We start from the raw sequence: 25,465 nt of genomic DNA on the forward strand, positions 1-25,465 counted from the left end.
ATTTTTTTAATTATTCCCTTATTTTTATGTTGAGCATATTTAGATGCATGGATTTATGATTGAAATATTCAATTGGTAAAATTAATTCATTATGTTTTTTTTTTCAATTTAAAGAATAAAGAACATTAAATCCAATGTTTTTATTTTTCAAAATCAATTAAAATTATTGATTATAGTGCATGTTTAGATAAGTGGGAGATATGTTTTGGAGTTATAATTAAAAGAATTTTATTTAATTAAGGATAGTTGATTTATCGGGTTTTTAAATTTTTTTTTTTTTTGTATTATAAGGGTTGAGGTTGGAGAAAATTGTAATAAATTCATTTTCCAAAATTTATAATTTTAAATATTGTTGTTTTTATAGAATTTAATTTAGTTGAAAATTGTATGAGACAAAGATAACGGCTATGAGTGATTATTTAGTTCAGTTTTGAAATTAAAGTTGTTTTTAAAACATATTTAAAAACATAAAAAAACATGTTTTCAAAAATAGTTTCTAGACGGTAACTATTTCTGCCTTGGTCAGTTGGTTGAATTGATGAGGAAAAACCTGGGCTTCGGCCCAAAGGTTTTGGTCAAGTTTCTTTGGGTCATGAAAGGGGCCCATTCGGACAGCGCTTTATGAAATTACTCGGCTAGAGACTTGGGCCTTAAGACTTGGCCCTTGGGCTGCTGTCTCTAACATGGATCCTTAAGTCTCTCTCCTCCGGGTCCAGGGTTTAACGTTGTTTTCGTCTCTCACCCTAGGGTTTTTCACAGACCATGAGAAGCTACAGAGGAAGTCCAGACAAACGTAATTGCGATTGAGCGTTCTCTTCTTTCTCCATCTGGGGTTCTCCCTATTTAAAAACCGATAATGAAGGTTAAAGTTATATCACGTTCCACGGATGAATTTACTCGCGAACGAAGCCAAGATCTCCAGGTATATCCGTCATTCTCTTTTCTCTCTCAAGAATATCTTTTTTTCATCGTACTTTGTGCTGAATATTAATGTTTTCTTTATAATTCCGATTTTTGGTCGAATTCAATTAGAGGGTATTTCGAAACTTTGATCCAAACCTACGAAAGCAAGAAAAGGCGGTTGAATATGTACGCGCTCTTAATGCGGCTAAATTGGATAAGGTGACTTAGATTCCAATCATATATATACATATATATATATATATATATATATATATATTTTTTTTTTTTAATTCCAAAATTGTGGTTCCTCCATATTGTTGTATGATATTGTTTACTGTGATTAATGATTAATTGGCTGCTTTTGGGTATTTAGGTTTTTGCCAGGCCGTTTATTGGAGCAATGGATGGTCATATAGATTCCATTTCTTGTATGGCAAAGAATCCCAATTACTTGAAAGGGATATTTTCTGGTTCAATGGATGGAGGTATTTTGATACTTTGGCGATTTAGTGTTCATAGATTCTTGAATAATGAGTTCCCTTTTCTCTCTTCATATATATACTTATCAAAAAAAAAAAAAAAGAAAGATTCTTGAATAATGAGTTAGTTTTTGTATTCTCGATGATAATGGTTTCTAATGTCATTTGGATTGTGTGTTTTAACAATGTTTGCTAGCAATTTTTGAGCTGATTTTCTTGCTTTTGAAAGTAAAAATTGCATTTATTTTAGCTTTGTAAAACAATATAGATACTTCCATAACTATTACCTAACCAAATTGTCCATTACTGTTTTTTATTAATTTAATTGGTAAGAACAAGCTGCATAACAAATATTATATCAAGATCATTAGGTTTTTATTGCTATTCTTATAATTCTGCATGAGAGTGCCCATGTATAAGATATCAAGGCAACAACTTGATTTTCAGTAATTCCATTGGTACACATTAATCATTAAGGAAATGCACTTTGTGCTGCTCAATAAATTTAGCATGTGTTTCTTGTCTAAGCCTCAATGGCCTTTTTTCAGTGCTGTTGGGCAATAGTCACGGGGCAGGTGATAGTGTTGTTGGTGGAGTTTCATTAGTTGGGGAAGTTTGTGAGAAGTCTTAATGGTTTCACAGTCTTGGTGTGGGGTGGGGGGTTTTGTTTGGGGGGATGAGTACGTGAAGGACTTCAAACCTGTCAGTTTAGTAGGGGGTCTCTAGAAACTTTTGACTCAATGTTTGGAAAATAGATTGAAGAAGGTTTTTGGGAAGGTAATCTTAGAGGCTCAAAATATTCTGAGAGAGAGAGAGAGAGAGAGTAGGCTGATTTTAGATGTAGTTCCAATCACAAATGAAGCTATGGACTCCATCAAGAGATTTTGCTGACAATCATGGAAAAGATTGTTTTGGTAAAAAATGGTTGAAGTGGATGGGATTTTTCATTTCCACAATATGCCTCTCCATTCTGGTCAATTGTACCTTGATTGGTTTCTTTCAAAATTCTAGGAGGTTAAGATAAGGGACCCTCTCTCCCCTCATCTATTATTGGTGGTCATGGATGTTTCCAGCTGTCTTGTTTTAAGGGCAGCTCAAAAATGTTTTATCAGTAGTTTCAATGTTGGGGGGTAGAGGGTAAATGACATTTTTTTTCTTTTATTGTGGAAATGTGGATCGGCTAGTCCATTCAAGGTGGGTGCTTCTATGTTCCGAATTTATTTTTGGTTTGAAAGTTAATCTGTAGAAGAATGAGCTTATCCCGGTGTGCAAGGTCATTGATATTGAGAGGTGGGGCTGTTGCTTTGGGTCGTAGGGTGGGGAGACTCCCCATGTCCTATCTAGGCCTTTCCTTGGGAGCCCCATTTAAATCTCAGGCTGCTTGGAATGTGGTGCAGGATCACTTAAACAGGAGATCGGTCTCTTGGGAAAAAAAAAGGGAAAATTGTTTAAAGGCACAAGGCGCTGGGTTCACCCTTATTAAAAGCGCTCTCTCCAACTTGTCAATCTATTATATGTGATTGTTTGTCATTCCAAAGGTAGTGAAGTATCTAATGGAGAAAATCAAAGAGACTTCCTTTGGGGAGGAAAGCCCTTAGGCAATAAGGTGTGTCTTGTCAAGTGGGGCATAGTCCATAGGACTAATAATCTTGGTGGTCTTGGTTTAAGAAGGCTTGAAACTCTCAACAAAGCCCCTCTTGAAATTCTAAACATTGTCTTTAGAAAAATGTTATAGTTGGAAAGTTTGGGGTGAGTGATGATGGGTGGGGTTGCAAAGAGGGTTGAGAGCTTTATGGAGTAGGACTTTGGAAGGCTACAAGAAAAGGATGAAGAGGGTTGGAGGACTACCATCTTTGTTGGTAATGCCTTTAAAAACAAGTTCTAGCCAGGTGGGTGGTGTGGTGAGTCCTTGTTTAAGGATCATTTCCCTCCTTGTTTAGTATTGCTTCTAATACAAATGCTAGACTAGGGAGTATTTGCTTGGAGGAGAATGAGTGTGGTTCTTGGAATCCTTTTTTTCGCAGGAGTTTTCATGGATGGGAGTTGGAAAAATCTCATAGATTCTTTGATTTCATTCAGCCAGTGTCAGTTCGAGATTCGGTGGAAGGTGGATTGGTGTGGAGTGGAATTATGGTTGGGAGCTTATCTGTCATGTGTTGTTATCCTTCCCTTTATGACAATATCTTTTTGAAGTTCCAAATAAAGGGATTTGGAAGTCCCTTTGTGTATGTTTTTTTAACTTGGGAAGTGGTTTTGGGGAAGATTTTAACCATGGACCCATTGATGAAGAGGGGATGGCAATTGGCTAATAGATGTTGTATATGTGGGAGTAAGGACGAATTGACTTGCCGTCACTGTTCTGAAGCCTGCATGCTTTGGGACCTGGTGTTGGCTTTATTTGGTTATCAGCGGGTTCTCCCAAAGACCATTAGGGAGCTTTTGTTAGCTTGGCAAGGTTCAAGAATTCAAATACATTGAAGCAAGGGTGCATTTGGAAGGAGCAAAATAGCAGAACCTTCAGGGATAAGGAGTACACAAATCAGATGGTAAAGGACCTTTTCTTGAAATTGTTTTTTTGATTGGGCTAGGGTCCATTTGGGAATCCTTTCCTGATGGAATTTATAAAGGGCTGGGTTTCTAAATAGGATATGTAGATTCTTTTGTGCTGTGATTTTTTTTTATTTTATTTGTTTTTTTGCTTCTATGTTTTCCATTCTCCTTGTATACCGTCAATGATGTACTAGGGATGTGCCCCCCTTTTTTCTTGGTGCCTTTGTTATTGTATCTTATTTACCCATCAAAAAAAGAAATGTATTTGTCGTCCAAGTGTTGGTGCTTTCTCTTTTGTTATCTTTTGTCTGTTTGTTATCTTTTGTTATCTTCTCTTTTGTCTGTTTGTGCTTTCTCTTTTGTGCATCAAAATTTTTGCACTAGAAGTTGATATGTTATTACACTTCATCTATAGTTAAGATTGCAATGCATTTAAAATGTGTAGTTTTGTAACTTTTTTTTTTCTTCTATTTGCAGATATTCGTCTTTGGGATATAGCTTCCAGGTATTCTTATACCCTGTGAATTTGGGGGGGTTCTTAAATAAAGTTAAAGCAAGCTCTCAGTTTGAGCTCTGTCTCCTCTTCCCATATGCATATGCATAAGCATATGCATGCAATTTTTGTGTGCCATGCATTTTATGCACATAAGATGCATCAATTGATGGTAGAGGGGCTATGGGATCCACTTCTTTCTCTTTCTTTTACTTCATATTTAATTGATGCACCCTCTGGACCCTGTGAGATTTCTTTTGTACTTAACGTACATGCATGTGAAAATTTGAAAAGAGAATAGTAAACAGTTTGTGTGTATCTATATTATATATTACTGATGGCTGTTTTTACTGACCTGACTTAATGACATTCACTGTGACTTGGACTCAGATATTTCTTGTCTGCAGCTGATCTGACACATTTGTTCTTGTCTGTTTTTAGAATTGGGCAACTCCAATGCATTAGCCAAGTTTTTTAATATTCCAAAATATTATGATATGTACTTAATAATGAGAAAGTGTATATGATTGTTGTCTATTTAATAAAATAATTCTGTACAACCAAGTATAGTTTGCTGAATTCAAACTGAGTTGTTTTTGTACAAACAGATGGTTGTGCAAATTCATTGTTTGACATGGTTTTGAACTGAACCAATGTTTTGAAACCCCTAGTATGCATGCACACGGGTCATTAATTGATATAAAAAGGACCATAAAATCAATTACTTGCTTGTTTATTATTTGTTATCTTCGATGAAGGGCTTTTAATGTCATGCTTATATGCCATAATATGTAATTGAAATTCTCTTCTCTCTCTCTCTCTCTATCTATCTATCTATATATATATTTCTTTTCTTTTAATTTTTCTTTATTTTCATAAACTAGGCGAACAGTTTGTCAGTTTCCTGGTCACCAAGGTGCTGTACGGGGTTTGACAGCATCCACAGATGGACGCATTCTTGTATCATGTGGAACTGATTGCACGTAAGCCGCAGTTTTCTCGATTTAGTTTTTTTTTTTTTTTTTGTTATGAAGGAATTAAAGTTGTTACTTCTGTTAATACACATCTATCCATAATATTTACATCTTCTTGAAAATGGACTGTTGTTTCAGTGTCAGGCTATGGAATGTACCTGTTGCTACCATCAGCGACTCAGATGACTCCTCTGATAATTCTATGAAGGTTTGGGTTCTCTTATTATAGTTACATGTGCACTAAATGAGTATTCTGTTGCATTTTTGCCCTCCTGAACAAATTCCATTGATACTTTTTCAGCCATTGGCGGTTCACGTTTGGAAAAATGCATTCTGGTAAGGTCTTCATGGGAATTTTTTCAGGGAGGATGATGTGATTATTCTATTATGCTATATCGTTTTAGTCTGATCTAGTTTTTTTGTTGATCTTCTTTGTTTTTGTAAACTAAGGCTTTTCTGTCAATTCTTAATTTTCAGGGGTGTCGATCATCAGTGGGATGGTAATCTTTTTGCCACTGCTGGTGCCCAAGTAGATATCTGGGACCACAATAGGTTTCAATCTCCTCTTTCTTTTCTTTTTCCTTTAAACTCTTTCCTAAAATAAATGTGATTTTATCTTTTTAATGTTGATGTGCCTTGTATAAATAGGTCTCAACCTGTTAACACTTTTCAATGGGGAAATGACTCTGTTATAGCTGTTCGATTTAATCCTGGAGAACCAGATATCTTGGCAGCATCAGCTAGGTATGCTTGGATGTACTTCGAGATCAATTACTAGTTTCCTTCATATGATGGAAGCTTTGGATGCTAAATTATCATTTCCTAGTTGATTCAAAACATTTTCATTATTTTGTATTTCTTTATTACTTATTTCTTGATTTTTTTGGATAAGAAATGAAAAATGTCATTTGGTAAAATAGAAAAGAAACTATAAGGAAAGATGGGAAACATTCAAGACAAAGCAACAAAAAATAAACTCAATAAAAACAGAACTAGCAACGCAAACAAAGGAACCACTCAAGACCACTTGAGGGGAAAGATGATCCCCTCTAAAAATCCCAATATTTGACCTCTTTTTTCCAAGAATTCAGCAGCCTAATTGGCTTACCCAGGAATGCAACTGTAAGTTGCCCCTAGAATCTCTCTCAGGTAATGACATACCATTAAGAACCTCTATTTCTTGAGGTGGCCCAAGAATTGACCACTGAAGAATCTCCTCTCAATAGAACCCTGTGGCTTAGGCCTCTCTGAAACTATCTAAGCAAGAAATTATGATTCAATAGCCAAAGCATTTCTCTTCAGCTTACATATTGCAATAATCACCTGCCCCTTACTGTTACTGTAAGGTAAATATTACCACATAACATTTTGCAATAGGGTTGTAGTAATTACTTACTAAATCTTAATTTTGTTGCTAGTAGACTATTGACATTGACAATGTAATTTAGGACTACTGATTGAACTAGCTAGGTATTCTCCCCATCTGTATTATCATGATTCCTATATAAAGGAAATAACCCATAGCTCAAATTTTCCCTTTGAATCAACATGCTCTGCTTCATTTTCACACTATAGACAAAATTCTTTTGTTTCTTTGCATTAGTGGTCTGTGTATTTGGTGACTCTTTGATCTAAGAGCAACTTACCCTCTGTTTTACTCCCAAGGACTATCCTCAATAATAGAATTATCCAAAACCTTAACATATGCACATAGGTTGAATATTTTAAACTGGGATGTTTGTTGTAGGGCACATCCTGATCAACTTTCATGACCCCTTGTCCATTTTCTGTGCGTGCTCACTCATCCTGATCAACTTTTGTGAGCACCCATATGTGTCCTGTGTGCACATGTACTACCCCCGACATACACATGACATACTTCCTCTACCGGCCCTTGAACCTATGCAATGTAACTAGGTTTTAGTGTCCAACATGAATGCCAATTGCCATATATGGTATATCAACCGCTTAAGGTAGTTGTGCTTTTTGTTTTGAGAGTCCAACTTCAGTTTGTGTGATGTGCATATTTTGCAATGGGTTTCCCTAGTTTTATTTTATTCTTACTAGTGATGGAACCCTAATACTGTATGATCTGCATATTTTGTAATAAATTTGTCTTCCTTATAGTTTCTTTTTTCCCTTCTGCAGTGACCGCAGCCTAATACTATACGATTTGCGGATGTCATCCCCAGCAAGGAAGCTTATAATGAGGGTACTTTTTACTCTGTCAATTTGAATTTCAGCACTTTGGTCTCGTTTTACATATTTACCATTTGCAAGTGCTTTTCTTAAAAATTCTTTGGCAGTGTTGGTAAGCCATGAATTTAGATACTAACCTTTGTTTGTTGAATATTCTGATAAAATATCTGGGGAAAAATGGTTTAAATTAATGATGTCTTTGTGTCCATCATTGCTAATGTAACCATTCAATGCTGAATTATTTATAATGAGATTATTAATTGGAAATTTGATTAATGGTTATAATTAAAAGCAGAATAAGTTCAGATCTGGTCACATTCCCATTTTCATCAAAACAGAAGAATTTGATTTATGGATTTTGTCCAATATCCACACCGGGGGAAAAAAAGAACAAACATTTATCCAAACTCCTTGAAATCCCTTTTTTCATCAACCAGAGGCATTTTTATTTTTTATTTGGAAAAAAAAAGATATTAGTACAGGAATCCTCTTTAATAAAAAAAGGGAAATGAAGAAAAAAAACTTAACAACCACAGCTGGGGTGGGGGGGCATGGGATTCCCAAAATAGTACTTTAGTTGGAGACCTCTCACATAATTTGTGTCTCCAGCTTGCCTGATCTTGGGATCCATGTGAGTGAAAGAACAAAACCTAAAACAGTATAGTATCTGACTGTAGCAGCCTGGGCGCATGGAATTCCCAAAACATACACTGGAGCAGTTGAGAACCTCTCACATAAATTTCTGCATCCAGCCTTGCCTGATCTTGGAATCTGAGTGAGAACAAAACCTGAAACAGTATCTGACCTTAGGAAACATTTTCACAATGCTAGTGAGAGGAACACACATTCTTGGTAATACTAACTCTAATTCATAGGAATTTGATACTCTGATCATATATGTATAAAACACGTATGGACATGGGAGTACGTATGTATGGACAGATATTAGATACATATGTATGGACATGGAAATGTTGAAGAATCACTCTTCTAATTAAGAAACTTACAACTGTTCTATCATTTAACATGAACAGCCACTGGGCAAAATTTTGTTATTGAAAAAACAATGCATTAGTTTGAGGATTTGTATCATTTCATTGGCTTTTAACAACTTCTTAGTGGCAGTTGATTCAACCATTGTTGTGTCCTGATTTCTCAGAAAATTTAGGCCCCTGGAAATGGGGCAATTGGTCATCCTTGTCTTCTGCTGGTTCAGTTGTATTTTGTTGATTTGTATTTGCACTTGTAGTTTTCTTTCTTGAGGGTCTGGTGATCCTTTATGTCATTTTTTATCATTACTTGATGGTTTTTGTTGTTTATGATAAAAAAGAGAGAAGGAAAAAAAATTAGCATGGTTTCTCAGAAATACTTTCATGTTTCTCTTATGGGGCTTTTTATATGCTAATTTTCTTTGTTCAAATGGAAATATTATTTGGTGGTTATCTTTATCCATTCTAACATATTTTCCTTTTCTAATAGGAGCTCTAACATACATTTTCTTGTTGCAGACAAAAACTAATTCTATTTCTTGGAATCCAATGGAACCCATGAACTTCACAGCTGTAAGCATGATAATTGAGCTTATACAGTTCTCTTTTTTTTTTTTTTTGGTTCTTTTCTTGTTGTTTTTGTATGGACCTGATGTACTTGGTTTGTGTGCCCTCTCTTCCTAGCACTGTTTATTATATTTCTTTCCTTTGCCTATAAAAAAAATTGAGCTAATCATATCTAGTCCAGAATCTATTTTAATCAGAAAAATTTTCGTTGTACAGGGAATAGTTTTGTCGATTTTCTTTTTAGTATCATTACACATGTTCTGTTTCATTTGAGATTACTGTCAAAACCACTTCAGCACTCCAGTATCGTGTTGGGTGCCAAATTGTAAATAGTTACCAGTCCTTGAATTCCTTTAGCTGGTCTCATGCCTTCAAAACTACAGTAGATGTTATTTACTGTGTTGTTATAATGGATTTTTCTGAGCCCATAAACATGTAAAGAGGTAATAATCATTCGATACCCTACTCACAAAGCCTTTCCAACTGCAAGTGTCAACCATATGAATCCTTCTTCACCAGTATCCTCTCATGTCTTGTCCACCACCTTCTATGGATTTCTCTGAGTCTCTTTTCTCCATTTCCAGCATATTTTGTGTGTTTATCTGCTTGTGAAGAGTCCTTTATTCAGTTAACAAGGTGACTTTGTGTGGGGGAAAAGGCACAAGAGGATTTGGAAAACTGCACTCTTGTCTGTCTTTTAGTACATCTGGAAGTAGTGGAAGAAGTGCCATTTTGAAGGGTCAGGTCTGTCTTAAAATTGGAAGACTCCTTTCTTAACTCTGTTCTCCTGGTTTGATGATTCCTAAGAGGGTGTCCATTGTTGATATCATCCTCAGGTTGTGGCCTGAGGTCTGTCTCGTTTCTTTGTTTTCCTCACTGTCAAGCTTTTCCTTGTACACATTCTGTCTACTAGGGATGGCTCCCTCCTCATTGGTTCTTTGCTAAAAATTGTCTTTTAACCTATACAAAAGAAGTGTCTTTCCCATCACCTCAAACAACATTCCTTCTAGCCTTACCATCTTCCTTGTAGCTCTTCCAATTTGAATCAAATTGTGTTTCCTAACAGGTTGACAGCTAAACTTTGCTCATGACCGAAACAATCTTAGTCAAGTTTCCGTCTTCTTGTCCTGAATTGTTGCCTTGGTGCAATGCCTAGTCCTTCACAAATGTTGTGTTCCTTGTGGATAATTAATCCACAAGTGTGAATTTTTTACTTTCCGAAACATCATTTTTCTTCTGGCCATAAAGTTATTATTCACATGTCATGATCATGCAGGCTAATGAAGATTGCAACTGCTATAGCTATGATGCTAGAAAACTGGATGAAGCCAAATGTGTGCACAAAGATCATGTTTCTGCAGTGTAAGATGTGACCTTTTTTTTTCTTGAGACATGAGATTCTCTGCTGTTCATTTGATATTTTCTTGATCATTTAGGAAATATCTTTAAGAATACTTTGTTTCTCAGGATGGATATTGATTACTCACCCACTGGTCGGGAATTTGTAACCGGATCTTATGATAGAACAGTGAGTTCTCTGCCTCATACTGAATTATATATTCCATTTAAAACTTCTTTCTAATGTATATGAAAAAATCCAGTATTTTGATTGAACTTACTTTGCAGGTAAGAATATTCCAATACAATGGTGGGCATAGTCGGGAAATCTATCATACTAAGAGAATGCAAAGGTTCTTGTTAAAACCTTTTTAATGAACTTGGGAGTGTTTTTCTTCTTATGTGATTACCATTCTCTTTTTGTTTATTAAATGTCTCTGGTTAACATCTGTAATCAATTTGTTTTTCATCCTGATCCCATGTCAGCCAAAATACTCTAGACTAAGTAACATTTCTAGACAGACATTTCTACTGATTTCTTGCGTGTTCTCACTGAAATTTATCATTTATGTAGGGTTTTCTGTGTCAAGTTCACCTGTGATGCAAGTTACGTCATCTCAGGGAGTGATGACACCAACCTACGACTTTGGAAAGCTAAAGCATCAGAACAATTGGGAGTTGTAAGAATATCTTTCCTTTCTCCTTGTTTCATTGCTGGACCTTTGAATTAAATATTGACTGTCCTGTGGTAGGAAATCTTCTTTTCCATGCACAAACATCAATATCTTCTAGATAAATATAATTTAGAGAAATCATGCAGAAATTATCCATGATATTTTGGACTTTAGAAACCATGCAGCTGGGATGAGGCATGTTTAATAAAGACAATGATGGTTCCACTGTATTGTCAGCTAACTTCTTATTTTAAAAACTTTTCTATCATTTCATACTAACTTAGATGCTATTAAGTCATTTTATTTGAAGAACTTTAATAGGCCCATGTATTGTCAGCTGACCTCTTAGTTTAAAATTGCTTACATTATATTCATCCTAAAATGCTGAATAAGTGTATCCTATATGTTGCACAGCTTCTCCCAAGGGAACGGAAAAAGCATGAATATCATGAGGCTGTCAAAAATCGGTACAAGCACCTCCCTGAGGTGAAGCGTATTGTCAGGTAATATTTCCATATAGATTTATAAATGGTACTTTATATTTTGTTTCTAGTTGTTTTCTTTTAACTTGGTTTAGAGGCTTGAGAAAAAATTGAGGTATTTCATTGCCCAGTTTGTCAGTAGTAGGAGGATTAAAAAGAGGGTTCTCACATGCAAGTCATATTCCATGACTTAATTCATGGGTCTCTGGAATGGATTTAAAAGTACACAAGCTTGACCACTTTGTTGTGGCCACGTATTTGTTCTGCAATTGTTTAGGATATGTTATTGGAAAGCATACTGCAAAAATCTAGTTTAAAAGCCATAAAGAAAAAGCTTCTTTGACATGCTTATCACAGGCTCCATCTTGTTTCTATGTTTGTCCGTTTCATCCTTTAAAACCTGTAAAACTCTTAACCATTTTAATCAATATGTGCGCAAATATTTTGGGCCAAGGATTTTCTGGAATACGTAAAGTTCTTTGACTGAGAATCAGCCACCTGCCAGACATACTGATCCTAATGATAATAACAGTTCAAACAACTCACTGTTCATATGATTGTGTTGGATAATTGTGCAGGCACAGGCACTTGCCAAAACCAATATTTAAGGCTGCTGCTCTCAGACGCACTATGACTGAAGCGGAAAGGAGGAAAGAAGAGAAGAGGAAAGCTCACAGTGCCCCGGGAAGCATTTCAACAGAGCCATTGCGGAAAAGAAGAATTATCCAAGAAGTTGAGTGAGTTGATTATTAACAGATGGTCAGGGTAGCCTGCTTGTGGATAACTGATTATCCAAGGTTATTGGCTGTTTCATGGGCAAGTTGGTTCCTTTCTCAGCACAATGCAGGTGTCTCATTTCATGGTTCCTTGGGGTACGATGACTCACCATCCCTTACCTCCTGAAGCACAAAGCAGAAATCAAGCATGATATGTAACGATTTTGTTAGGTCCATGAATTTTTGACATTTTGTAATCTATCATGATTTGGTTCATTAAAATTTTGTGCTCTCTCATCTTACCTCTATAGAATATGTTGTGTTCGCCTTCAGTTTCTTGTCCAAGGGTCTGAAGCCTAACATGAGCAGTCTTGAGTGGAAACTCTTGGATGCATCACTTTCAATAGCACTCAGGAAAGTTCAGTTTGAATTGTGGAGATTTCGTTTATATTGATGAATCTCCAAACTATTAGAACAGAATGGCTGACTTTCCCAAGAACGTTAAGGTGACCGGACAATTGCATCCTCCAGGCTTCGGGTATGAGCACTTGGAACATATCAAAACTGGAAATCTAGATTTTGTCAAATTGGCCTTTAGTAAAAAATGCAGCTCAAGTAAGCGGATCAATAGCAGAGTAATCCAAGTTTTGTAAGCATTATCTACTTGGACTCATACCTGAATAGCCATGGTTAAGGTGATTACCCGCTAAGATCCACCATGGCGAATATGGGTAACAAGTTTTGGATTGAGTGATCCAAAATATTTCCAGGCAAAGTTCATTTCTAAAACGTCTAAATCAGAGTCTAAAAACGCTTAAAGAGGCAGGATCCGATATTGATCCAGGAATCTCTTTCTGCATACCAAAATAAGTTACTAAATTTAATATTTAAAGTCTGGGAGGTCAAGCACTGATGTAAATCACCCTAACATACAGAAGCTGGATTTCCAAAATAAAAAAAATTACAAAAAATAAAGGAAAAGGAAATTTTTTGCGTCCAAGTTGTTAGAAGAGTGCATAATTTGGTTTTTCACATTGTTAACAGAAGAATAGCTTTTCCTCCGACTGCAGAAATGCCAACAGTTACTTCATAGATAAAAACACAGCATTATAAATCAGCTAAGGCCGTCGTTTTCGATCATCTTCCTCCTCATCATCAGAATCGCCACTCTCACGGAATCGTGGATTCTTCTCCTGTTGCATTAAAAAGAGTTTGGATAATCTGACAAAAAGGAACAACTCCTGAATCTACTATATATAGGAACAAAAAAGCTACCAGGTTGACTTCCCTAGCATATCCTACTCTAGTGGTCACCTTGTATTTCAGGCCCTTCACTTATCAAGAGAAATAACATAATTCTCTACGAGGTTGCATGGATTGTTGTAGGCCACACATCAGCTATTGCAACAATGCATATGAGAAACTGTACGACCCTATTGTCAGACATTTCAAAATGTGTGACAGTGTTCCTGCCATGCCACAAACAATCTTGCACCGGCATAGGTATGAAATGTGTCACATACACTGCCAAGTATGCACACAACAGGCATGTTGAATAGAAGGAAGAGAACACATTCCTAATCCATCAGAACAGGAGCGTCCCCCACTGTTACATGACACTTCAAGAGGTGTAATGTACCCATGTCATACTCCATGGTTCTGGACATGGAATGTGTCGGATAAAATTACCAGATCACTGTCAAAAGTTTTCTACTGGATAAGCATGTTCTATAGAAGGAAGAAGATAGGTTTTCCTTCTTTTTTTTTTTCCCTGATAGCTATAAGAGGAAGAAGACCACATTCCTAATTGTCTAAAATTTCCTTAGGACACCTTGAAGTCTGTTTCTATAGAATATTGCATTCTTCAAAATGTCTGCAGCTGCCCTAATTAAGCAGTCTATAATAGATAGGCACATCATTTTTATAAAAAGAATAATTGACACTTCCAAGATTCAGCCATGCCCTCCTGTTCTAAGACTTGGGTATTAGAAGAATTAGACACCTAGACTAACACCTGCACCCAACAAACACACCCCAGTTCACATAATATATTTTTGAGCAGAAAGATAACTCACTGGTCTGGAGTCATGATCAGAGTTTCTTCGAGAGTCATGATCCGAGGTTCTCTTGGAGAAGTCATGTGAATGACGGTCATCATCTCGGTGTCGCTTCCGGGGGTAATCTGCTTTATCAAAAGAACAAAAATAATATGAAAGCTCTGCAGCAATATCAATGACAGGAACACAAGAAAATGCACAATGGACAACCATTCAAAGACCAAAAATTCTAGCTGTGAGAAAAATTTCATAAATGGATATACCTCTACTGTGGCGATTAGAACCCCCATGACCCTGGCTTCCGCCGTGTCTACCGTCTGCAGGATTTAGAAGGTCAGAAGTTGATTAAACAGAAACCTCATAGAGGTTCCCATTTGGTCAATTATAGAGTTATCTTAAAGTCACAACAAACCAATATTTCTAGCATGCATGCATATGCTATTAGAAGAAACACAACAATAACCTCTATATATCACCATTCATCCACCAAAGCAGGAATCAACAATGTCTTATAGCAACAATAGCAAAAAATGACATTGATTTTTGTGTCATCAAGTATTCACGTGTTAGTAGGTGAAGAATGGTTTTCAAACTCTGGAGAATGACCAATAACCCTCAGTTTCCATGCTCAAGAAACAAATAGAACTAAATATAGTATTAAAAATTAATACTTGAAGAAGCTCACGCCCCAAAATTAGAAAGTCCCAAAAAATTGTTGAAAAAAACAAGTTGACAGGTTTGCCATTAGAAATCCTAGACAAGTTGACAATGGTAGCACACCTGGGGGAATCCTGGCAATATGAACCTTTCAGTATCAGTCAAGTCCTCATCATATGGATTATCAAATAAAAAATGCAGACTACAGAGGTATTACACATTAAATGGACTATCAAATCAAAATCACAAAAAGAAACTATCAATCACCAAAGGACAGATAGCAGATGCATCATCTTAGCATTTTAACAATGACTGCTATGTTCCTCATTTTCCAGGAAAATCAGAATGAATTCTCAAGAATACTAAGACAGAGTGAAGGTTTAATGTTTGTGAACATGATACACACTCCATGCGCTCAGGTAATTAAAAAAATTCTCCAAAAAAATTAAACTAAATGCTTTTCTCCTTATTTGGCTAACTAGTTGCAGTTTGATTAGTTTTGTCAGAAACCCAAGAAAAGGAACATCCCACCTCCATAGCAATATCTATAATTGTGCAAAGCCAACATCAAATTTCCGAGAACTTCTCTGCCTATTAGACAACCAAGAAATAACAACAGCTGAACTTCCAGGAGTTTGCTCAATCCTTTCATGCAATTAATCATGCATCTTGTGTTTTCCTCAGTAATTTCCTCCCAGTAGTTCGGTATATGCTGGTTTTCAAGAATATCCTCTGGAATAAACTGATTGGGGATGGATCCCATGTATATTGAAGTGCAAGCTTGTATGCAAACAACAGGACCCTTATGATTTAAATGTTCATAGAAGGATAGGATTTTCTGGAGAAGAAATTTTGTAAGACTTCTGAAGTCTGCTACTTATATATTCCATAATGGAATGAAAGTTTTGAAGAGTAAGTTTTGGAGGGATAAGATTTTCTAAACAAGGTTTTCTTTTACAAGTAATTTAATACAGGGAGGGTTCTATGATGTCCCCCCAGCCACATACAAACAAAAAGAGAGAGAGAGAGAGAGAGAGAGGGAGGGAGAGGAGGAAGAAGAAAAAGGCAAAAGCAAAAGCAAAAGAAAAAAAAAAGGAAAAAGATGGGTATGTAGTTTGGAAATGAAAAATGGAAATGGAGTTTAAATGTTTATTAAAACTTAAACATAGATAAGTTGGAGAGAAAATTTAAACTTATATGGCTTAAATAAAGGGAACAAACTAGAGGCCACCTCATGGCTAAATGAAGAGATAAAGTAAAGCATTCATCCTATGTTGAGGTGAATTACGCCATTCTTAAGGAGTAGAACAAACATCATTGAATGTTATCAAGTAGAGAATCAGGACGTTAGAGGCTCACTTTTCTTTGATAGAGAAAGTGTGTTCAGATGTAAACGCTTCCTTCATAAGGAATGATAGCAGCCCCAATGGATGCTCTTTCAACTAAAAATTTCAAACTTTGGCTTTTTGGGAACCCAAAACAAAGATGATTATGAGATAAAATACACAGGGAACGTCATGTGGTTTTACTGAGTGCCAGCAAACAATCATGTGTTGTCATGGCAGTGGCCCCATCTGATGAGCACCCTAAGAAATACCACTCTAATAAGATGGCGTACAAAGATTACATACAGAATAAAATCAGCAAGGCCAAAACCCTTAAGAAAGAATGTACTAGAAAGATACTGAGGGAAGCAGCCAATGAAAGTTGGATAGAACCCCTCAAAGGAACCTTAAATAATAATAATATTATCCTTTATAATAATATATTCCACAACATGACAGGTATATTATATAAAATTTTAATTATATTTATTTTTAATGTTATTTACATGATCAAAAACTCAACATCAAACAAGATTTTATAATTTTACTTTTTAAAAATAGTTCACATTTTTTAATCACACTTATTTTCAAGAAAAGAAAAATAGAAAATAAAAACTATTAAAAAAAGAAAAGAAAATCAAAACGGTGCATGTTGTGCCTCTTCCCCTAGCTTTCCTGCCAAAAATGAGTATGAATAAAAAATATTTTCCAAACAAAATGCAGCCTAAATCTCTACAAAATCCAAATGTGTTGTATAAAGTTTTTGGTGGTTCTCCAACCTCATTGCAGAATCGCCATACTTTCATTTCAAGAAGACAAATCCTTGATCATACTATTGTTGATGACTACTCAATTGATTTAAGATTATAAATGGCATCCAAAGGGTACTCTGCAAACTCAACATGGGAAAAGCATGTGATATCTAAATTATGGCTCTACATTGTACAACATGAGACCAATAGGTTTTGAAGTCAAAGTGAGACCAAGGGCTATGGTTTCTCATTGTATACCTTCCATACCTTTGTGAAGGTGCAATCTAAAGATCCCTTTAAAATTTAAGAAAAAAATTAGGACAAGTAAGTTTGCTATTCCTTTTAGTATTTTGTACTATGGAAAAAAAAAAAAAACCCTTTCGTCAAACCATTAGAAAGGTAGGTAAAAGATTACACGCAACTAAGAGCACCAACAATCATTCACCCGATAAAAGTAACACATCCCTTCCTTGATTTAGTTGAGGGTAGTTGTTGCTTTGCCTGGGAATCTAATGGGGAAAAATTTTGATTGTGGCAATAGAGGAAAAAATGGTGGCTTTTAGCTAATTGGTGATGTCTATTTAAGTATAATGAGGAATCTCCGCTATTTGCTATTCCATTGTGTAAGGCTAGTGGCTTTTAGCATTTGATTTCTCTTTTCAGTTTTTCTCAAGTGCCTCCTAGAACGGTGAGAAATGTTTTATTATCGTGGTATAAGAGTTCTATTGGGAAAAGACAGAAGAAGATGCAGAGAATGGCCCCATTGTGTTTGATCTCTTAACTTTGGGAAAATTGATCGGCATTGATTCCTTGTCAGCTTTCATTAATTTTATAGGGGTTCTGCTAAGAAGGGCTGTATTTTGTGTTGTTTTTTCCCCTCTAGGCACACTTTATATACTTTTTGTATACTTGGGTTGCAAGCCATCTATTAGGCACTTCTTTAATAAAATCTCTTTGCCTAGAAAAAAAAATTCATCTTAGTTTGTGGACAATACTTTATTCTTTTCGACCGTTCTTCATCAAGAAGCAGCCAGAAAGGATAATTATCATTTTGGGAACACTGAATTGCTTTGAAGGAGTTCTAGGTCTAAAAGTCAAGTTATTGAGAACTTGATAACAATATGTGATTGAAAATGCAATGATTATATGAGCAAAACAATTGGAATTTTCCAGAAAAGAAGCCAAATAGTGCACTATGTTGTCAGGAAACCACAGAACTATATGAAAAGATTTTGGTCCTGGAACTTACATTGAGATGGCATAACTGGTGGGAAAGATCCCAATGACCCAGAACCATAATCTACAAGTTGCCTTTGGGCTTCCAATTCTCTCTGAACCAATTTTCCATAACCACCTCTACGTATAAACATTAAGGAGACTTCAAAAAACACTAAATAAACAGGGGCATTGAATTAGAATCTCCAAAGTACTTTTATTTCTCCTGTTTTGATTTGCATTCTCAAAAGCAAGGAAACTTTGAGAAAACAGAATGCTAAGCAAATAGTAGCAAAAGTATGTCCCAACTTCAAGAGTCATTCTATGAACAAACATGAATAAGGCTTTCAAGTATGACAACAAGATGCAATATTGACTGAGAATAGACATCCCTTCATCTTTAGATATACATTCAAACATAAGATCCCAACTGATTATTACCTATCAAAAAACCCCAAATTGATTATCTTACCATTTCACAAAATCAAAGATTTTAGTAAAATTTACATCCAACAATTAACGTGTATCAATTAGAAATAAATCAAATCATTTATCATGGATGACCTTCATGAGACAACGAGCCTGCTCGGGAGTGACCTTGATTAAGGCGTTTTTAACTTGGAGCACTTTTAGTCTGTAACACTTCTGTTAATAATGCTTTCATTACAACCACTTTTAAAGAGAATCACTTGGTGTTTTGCTATAAATAAAAAAAATGTTTTGATATTGTTTTTTGTAATATGTTATATAACAAAAAAAAAATGATTTTTGGAAAAGATTCAAAGGGACTTCCTTTGGGGGGGTGTTGAATTGGTCAGTGGTTTGCTTGAAAAAAACAGAAAGGAGGCTTGGTTTTTAGGAGCCTGTCAATAACAAGGCCATCTTGGGAAAATGGTCTTGGAGATTTGTGAGTGAAAGAGACCCTCTTTGGAAAAGGGTAATTGTTGGCAAGTATGGGGAAAACCATGGGAGTTGGTGCACAAAAGAGGTGAGAGAAAGGTATGGAGTGGGGGTTTAGAAGGCAATTAGAAATGGTTGGGAGGCTTTCTATTCTAAAACACGTTTTAAGGTTGACTCCGATAATAGGGTGAAGTGCTGGAAAGGGTAAGTGGTACGGAGATTTGCCTTTATGAGGGACTTTTTCCTGGATTTTTTTTCTATTGCCTCTTCCAAAGATGCTTGGTGATTGATATATAGGATGGAGGTAGTTGGGGCCCTAGGTTTAGTAGACAACTGAATGACTAGCCGTTGGAGGAAGTTGACATCTTTTTTGGGAGGTTGCATGATTACTCCATCTCTTTGGGCATTGATGACATTATGGCGTGGGTGGAAACAAAGAATGGTGACTTTTCAGTTAAGTCTTTCTACTCTTCATTGGTTAGTAGGAGAGCGAAGTAATTCCCTCATGGTATAGTTTGGAACTCCTGGGCTCCTGTAAGAGCTAGCTTCTTTGCTTGGGAAGCAACCTACGCTAAGATTTTGACTCAAGTTGGAGGATACCTAATTAGATGCTATATGAGCAAAGTAAAGGAAGAAACAAGTGATTACATTCTCTTTCATTGTTCGAAAGCTTGCATTTTGTAGCAATTGATTTTTGCTCTTTTTGATGTATAGCGGATGATGCATTCCTCGATGAGAGGATTGCTCGAGTTGGGGTGGCTCTTGTTATTTATTTATTTATTTGATAGGTAGAGTTGGATGGCTCTTGTGTTGGCAAAAAGAGGAAAAATGCTTAGAAAGTTGTTCCTTTATGCCTTTTTTTGTCCATTTGGCAAGAGAGAAATAGGAGAGCCTTTGAGAATTGCAAAAGTTTGGACTGAACATTTGAAAGTTTGTAGGAGGTGGTTGCTAGTTTTTGCATACTCCCACCTTCTTTCTTTTTGTTATGTTATATACGTCATGTATACTTTTAATTTTTAATACAATCTGCATACCTATCACAAAAAAAAAAAAAAAAAAAAATGATTATTGAAAGAATCAGCTATGAAGTGATTGTCCATATTTTTAAAAGTGATTTAAAAATTTTTTTCAAATGCCTAATTTCTATAACAAAGTACTCCCAAGCATCAGAAAGCTTTTCTAACTCTCTCAAAATCACTCTCTAATAGGCTCTAAATGTTTTAGATCAAAGACAAAGAAGAAGATATATACTCATGGGAGTCAAGTCTATGAATGGTGGAAAAATGTAGCACAGCATCAGAGGAAAGGATCACAGCAAGAGTAGCGCTCACAAGGACAACAGTTTCACTCTTCATTTGGTTGGTTGCTAATTCCTAAACTAATTTCAGAAAAAAGAATTTGAGATGGCTTGATCATGTTCAAAGACTAAAGATCTTGACAAAGTTAAATGTAATGAGCTGATAGACAGAAATTGCTGTGCTAACAGTAAGAATGCAGGAAGTTCACAAATGAAATAGTTTTAGTTATGAACTGAATAAAATGCTCCTCCAAAAAATAAAATGCAGGTACCTTATTTATGACCCTCTAATTTCAATTGGAAGTTAAGACAGGGGATGAACCTCAGAACCTAACATACACTTTATTTATCTACTAAACTTTACATCAACATAGCCACAGAAGGACATTAAGTTTCAACATGTTGCCCATCTACCTATCTGCCCTCCAAATTGTATACAGCTACCCAAAACCTGCTGCACCCTGGTCATAAAGCCACAGGATTTGATGCACTTTAGGAAGCGTGTAAGCATAATTCATATGTATCTTGCCATTTCATTCAAATTCTCAATCATGTAGAACAGAAACTGTGACACTTAAAACAAAAGGAAGCAACTGAATGCAAAATTAAGCACACATCAACTATATCCTACTAAAGAAAGAAAGCATAAACACACAAAATTAAACATTCAAAAGGATATCAGGATCATAGTCAGTACGATATTCATCCCGCACCTGTTATAAGAGAGAGAGAACATAAAATCAGAATCAAAGAAAACATAAAGGTAAATTTTGCAAGAAAAATGCAGGCACAGTAGCTCACCTGTCCACCACTTCGACCACGACCCCATTGCCTACCTTCTTGGAATCCCCAATCAAAATCCACACGAATGGGGCGATCATCAAGAACTGTTCCACTTATATATTTGACGGCATCTTCAGCATCATCTCTAGAGTAGTATCTGATAAACACAGTTATAAAGTGATCAATTAATTAGCATCAAATTGCTGCAAATGACATTGGAATCCATGACCTTTTCCACATGGGAGAAAACAATTAAAGATAGATGCAAGTTTTTTTGGAAAGAAGACACTGACTAACTACTGTTCTATGATTGCTAACACTAGAGCAATGAAGAGGAAGCAGCTTGCCACATCCAGTTCTAGACTAAAATTAAAGAACAACCTATATTTTTTTTGATAGGTTAAAGAACAACAACACATATTCTAGCATGAAACAAGCTCACTCAGGTATCTATCTCAACTAAATTTGAAAAATAGGCAAGTAAGAATAATAAATCCCATAACAAACTTGTAGTTGGATTCAAAATTTTGATCCTAGAAGAGAATAGGAAAAGGGTTAAGTTTTGGAAGGACCCGTGGTGTGAGGATCAAATGTTGAAAGAAGCTTTTCCTAATTTATTTCTCTTGGCTGTTGATAAAGATGGTTGGGTGTCAGATGCTTGGGAGGAGGGTGGGGAGTTGGGCTATTGGAGTCCTCGCTTTTCAAGACACCTTAATGATAGGGAGATGGGAGAGGTGGAGTCTTTGTTTTGGAAGCTTCATTCTTTGGCTGTTAGAAGAGATGTGGACACTTTGAGCTGGAGAGAAAGTGGGAATGACTGTTTTTCTGTTAGTTCTCTCTACCGTTCCTACACAAGGGCTTCTAGTGATCCTTTCCCTCGGTGCATTATTTGGAGATCTTGCGCTCTAGTGAAAGTGAGTTTTTTTTGCTTGGGAAGCGTCTTGGAATAGAGTTTTGACTACCGACCAGCTGAAAAGAAGGGGATGGAACATGCCAAATAGATGTTTCTTGTGTAAAGAAGAAGAAACTAATGACCATATTTTTCTGTTTTGTAACAAGGCTAGTATGTTGTGGAATCTGATCTTCTCCCTTTTCGGTGTGCATTGGGTTTTGCATTCCACCATGAGGGGGAACTTGCTTGGTGGAATGGAGCTTTTGTGGGTAAAAGAAGGGTGAAGGCATGGAGGGCTGCCCCTTTATGCCTAATGTGGACCTTATGAAAGGAAAAGAATCGGAGAGCATTCAATGATGTTGAACGGGCTGACCAAGCTATCAAATATAATTTTTTTGTACTATTTTGTAAATTGGGTTAGGGTGTATATAGAGGATCACACTTTGTCTTTGGTTGACTTTATAGATTGGTTGTTCGTTAAGTAAGGGGTGAGCTTTTTTGTCTTTGTGATGCCTAGTTTTTTGCGCGTTTAGTGTATACAAAGTGTGTACTGTTTTTGCCATTTCTAGGTGTTTCTAATACATGCTCTTATTTACCTATCAAAAAAAAAAATTGATCCTAACTACGATGGGCAGAAAAAGTTTACTGAGTCATTTATAAATTTGACTGCCTGAATTTGGTATAGGCACCTAACAGGTAAAAGTAATGCCAATGTGATGGAAAAAAAAAAGGCAATGAACTTGAGGGAAATTCTTTTAAAATCACCCAACACTTGGGCAAGCACTTCATCTGAAGTACATGCAGTAATGAACATCTGAAAAAACTGAACTAAAATGGCAAATTCATTCAACAAGGAGCTCAGTCCTACAAGTTCAGTCAGCAGATTCGGCATCAAAGTTCCCATTGGCAAAACCAGTTTTCTATTTTCCCTGTGATATATTATTCAATAAACAACAATTTGCAACTAAGCACAGAACCTTGGGCAATGACTGACAATCCTTTACTAAATAGCAGAATAAAGCAACTAAAATTGAATATGCCATTTCTTCATAGATATTTTGTGTTAACTTATTTAAGGGATGAGGAGGAACAGATGAGAAAAGCAGTACATTAATAATAATAATTTGGGAGAGCAATTTCGAGAAGCAGATTGGCCATCAAAAAACCTCAAATAACATTTATTTATCCATAACTCTTGCACCAGTAGACTAACTAACTATGAGCATTGAACCTTAACTACTAATATTGAACTAAATCTTTGTATAAAGTTGCAGACAAGTTCCTAAATGGTCAAGAACACATAGATATCAACTTTCTTCTTTTAAAATTTGAATCAACTTTCTATTTACAACCTTTTTTTTTTCTTTTGATAGGCAACTTTCCATTTACAACTGCAAACAGGTATACAAATATTAACCTAATATTGAGGAAAAGTATAGAAAGAAGACCAGAACCTTACAAGACAAAACAAAAGCCACAAGGAGTTTTTGAGTTCTTATCTAAACCCATGATTATCTTTTTAATTTCCCCAGCCCGGGAGAACAGTTCATAAACTTGCTCTTCTGTTGTATAAAAGGACATGTTTCCAATGTAGACAGTCATTGAAGTCAAGAGAGCATGCTCAAAATCTTCTTGTGTTCCAGGAAATCTTTTGTCCCGGTAAGCTGAAAGCTTGCTTGGATCCTAACATGAAAAACACAAAAGTAATGACGGAGAGAGAAATGACAACATACTAACAAGAAGCAAAAAGAAAAAGTAATATTTACATCATTGCAGTTCAAACTAGGATTTGACAACACACAAAGAATAAAAACTAATCCACTTATCAGAATGCCAAAAGGTAGAATATTTTGCTGTTGTAAACTATATTGTGACATTGAAAAGTTTTTATTATTTGTAGCTAACCAAAATCTTCAGTTTAAAATAAGAAGAGAGTCAGAGTGAGCACGTATGCTAATAAAGTGGGAGCCAAGATTTCTTCCCCCGTCTTTGGGTTGGGTATAAACACCTACACAGAATATAGAGAAATATTTCTTCATAACAAATACTCTTAAGAATAAAATAATCAGGAGAAAACATATCATTCATATGAACAAAATTGTGCTATAAAACCCAATCAAAATAATAAAATCCATTCTAACATTTAAAACACACTCATGGAAACTCAACTCAAGAAACTTTAATTCAAACTGCTTGGGGCCCACTAAATGAATATTTCTTGCCTTCCTCACGAGGGCCCTATCTGGGCCATAAGCCCCCTCAAACCCCAGGCACCAGATAAGTATGGCATGAAATATTAACCATTAAACATACAGATAGGCACATAGGATAGATACAAATTTCCTGCAATTATCCTACTTCAGTTTGTAGCTCTATAGCTCCCAATTTCACTCGCTTGTCGTTAGGAGAAGCTTTCCGAACAGTTATGTTCCAATCATATTGCTCAAAGACCCAAACACAAACATAAAGCAATTCAATAGATAAACATATTCACAGACAAGTAATTCGATAAGCAGTACCTTGAACAGCAAAGCCATCACTAAACTGACCGAATGTGAACCAAAAAACCAAAATTCACGAATCAATTCCACCGACTATGCATCTGCAACACCAAGTCCCTGCATCAATTTTATACACTGAATAATGACAACCAAAGTAGTGAACAATTACCACACCAAAGACACCTGAAAAGTTCACTACAAAATTTGATAATCATACAATCCCGAGAACGTAGAAGTCCCCTGAAACCCTAACCTCATTTAGTAGCCAATAAAGTGGGGGAAATCAATAGAAAAAAAACAGAAATGATGAAGTTTTGGCATTCTCGAAAACATGATAAGTTATGTTAAAAGCAATCTAAGATTTAAGAAATGAATTCTTTCCTTTTTCCTACCTTTTCTTGTCAACCAAACAGCCCTAGGTTTAGGAGTCGGAGAAATAGGCTTGAAAGAAACAAAGAAACGAGGGGATCCGAAATATGTTGGACCCCGATATGGGTTGGGCTACCCACATACTATTTTTTGCTTTTATTATTAATGAGTAATTTTAAAATTTGGTTTTTATTTTATTTTTTTATAAAAATATTTTTCAGTAAGAAAAATGAAAATCGAAAATATCATATCATTTTATTTTTATATTATATTTATTTATAATAATTTTATTTTAAAATAATTTAATAAAAATATTCTAATATATTTGTAATTATTCCGAAGAAATTAAAATT

At 35.7% G+C, this 25,465-nt stretch overlaps 2 protein-coding genes across 5 annotated transcripts; one reads left to right on the plus strand and one right to left on the minus strand.

Annotated features, from left to right (window-relative positions):
- Positions 1-671: 671 nt before the first annotated feature.
- Positions 672-12,696, plus strand: LOC100260774 (uncharacterized). Its single transcript, XM_002276949.4, has 17 exons — positions 672-922; positions 1,033-1,122; positions 1,277-1,388; positions 4,410-4,437; positions 5,310-5,408; positions 5,538-5,607; positions 5,701-5,735; positions 5,877-5,951; positions 6,048-6,143; positions 7,548-7,611; positions 9,107-9,160; positions 10,431-10,516; positions 10,622-10,682; positions 10,781-10,845; positions 11,067-11,172; positions 11,581-11,669; positions 12,227-12,696. The coding sequence occupies exons 1-17, from the start codon at positions 857-859 to the stop codon at positions 12,387-12,389; spliced, it is 1,359 nt and encodes a 452-aa protein (XP_002276985.1). The 5' UTR covers positions 672-856; the 3' UTR covers positions 12,390-12,696.
- Positions 12,697-13,215: 519 nt separating this feature from the next.
- Positions 13,216-25,269, minus strand: LOC100265980 (nuclear cap-binding protein subunit 2). 4 transcript variants are annotated; one of them, XM_059741195.1, is made up of 10 exons: positions 25,136-25,238; positions 24,927-24,983; positions 24,762-24,844; positions 23,702-23,925; positions 21,369-21,507; positions 21,247-21,280; positions 18,405-18,515; positions 14,685-14,738; positions 14,440-14,546; positions 13,216-13,557 (listed from the first exon to the last, which is right to left on the minus strand). In XM_059741195.1, the coding sequence occupies exons 3-10, from the start codon at positions 24,777-24,779 to the stop codon at positions 13,483-13,485; spliced, it is 762 nt and encodes a 253-aa protein (XP_059597178.1). In that variant the 5' UTR covers positions 24,780-24,844; positions 24,927-24,983; positions 25,136-25,238; the 3' UTR covers positions 13,216-13,482. The 4 variants fall into 4 exon arrangements, with proteins under 4 accessions (XP_059597178.1, XP_003633238.1, XP_002276868.1 ...); XM_003633190.4 differs by lacking the exon at positions 24,927-24,983 and having other exon boundaries at positions 24,762-24,860; positions 25,136-25,269; XM_002276832.5 differs by lacking the exon at positions 24,927-24,983 and having other exon boundaries at positions 25,136-25,263.
- Positions 25,270-25,465: the final 196 nt, after the last annotated feature.

This window comes from Vitis vinifera, chromosome 12, assembly GCF_030704535.1.
Source record: "Vitis vinifera cultivar Pinot Noir 40024 chromosome 12, ASM3070453v1".
Taxonomy (NCBI): Eukaryota; Viridiplantae; Streptophyta; class Magnoliopsida; order Vitales; family Vitaceae; genus Vitis; species Vitis vinifera.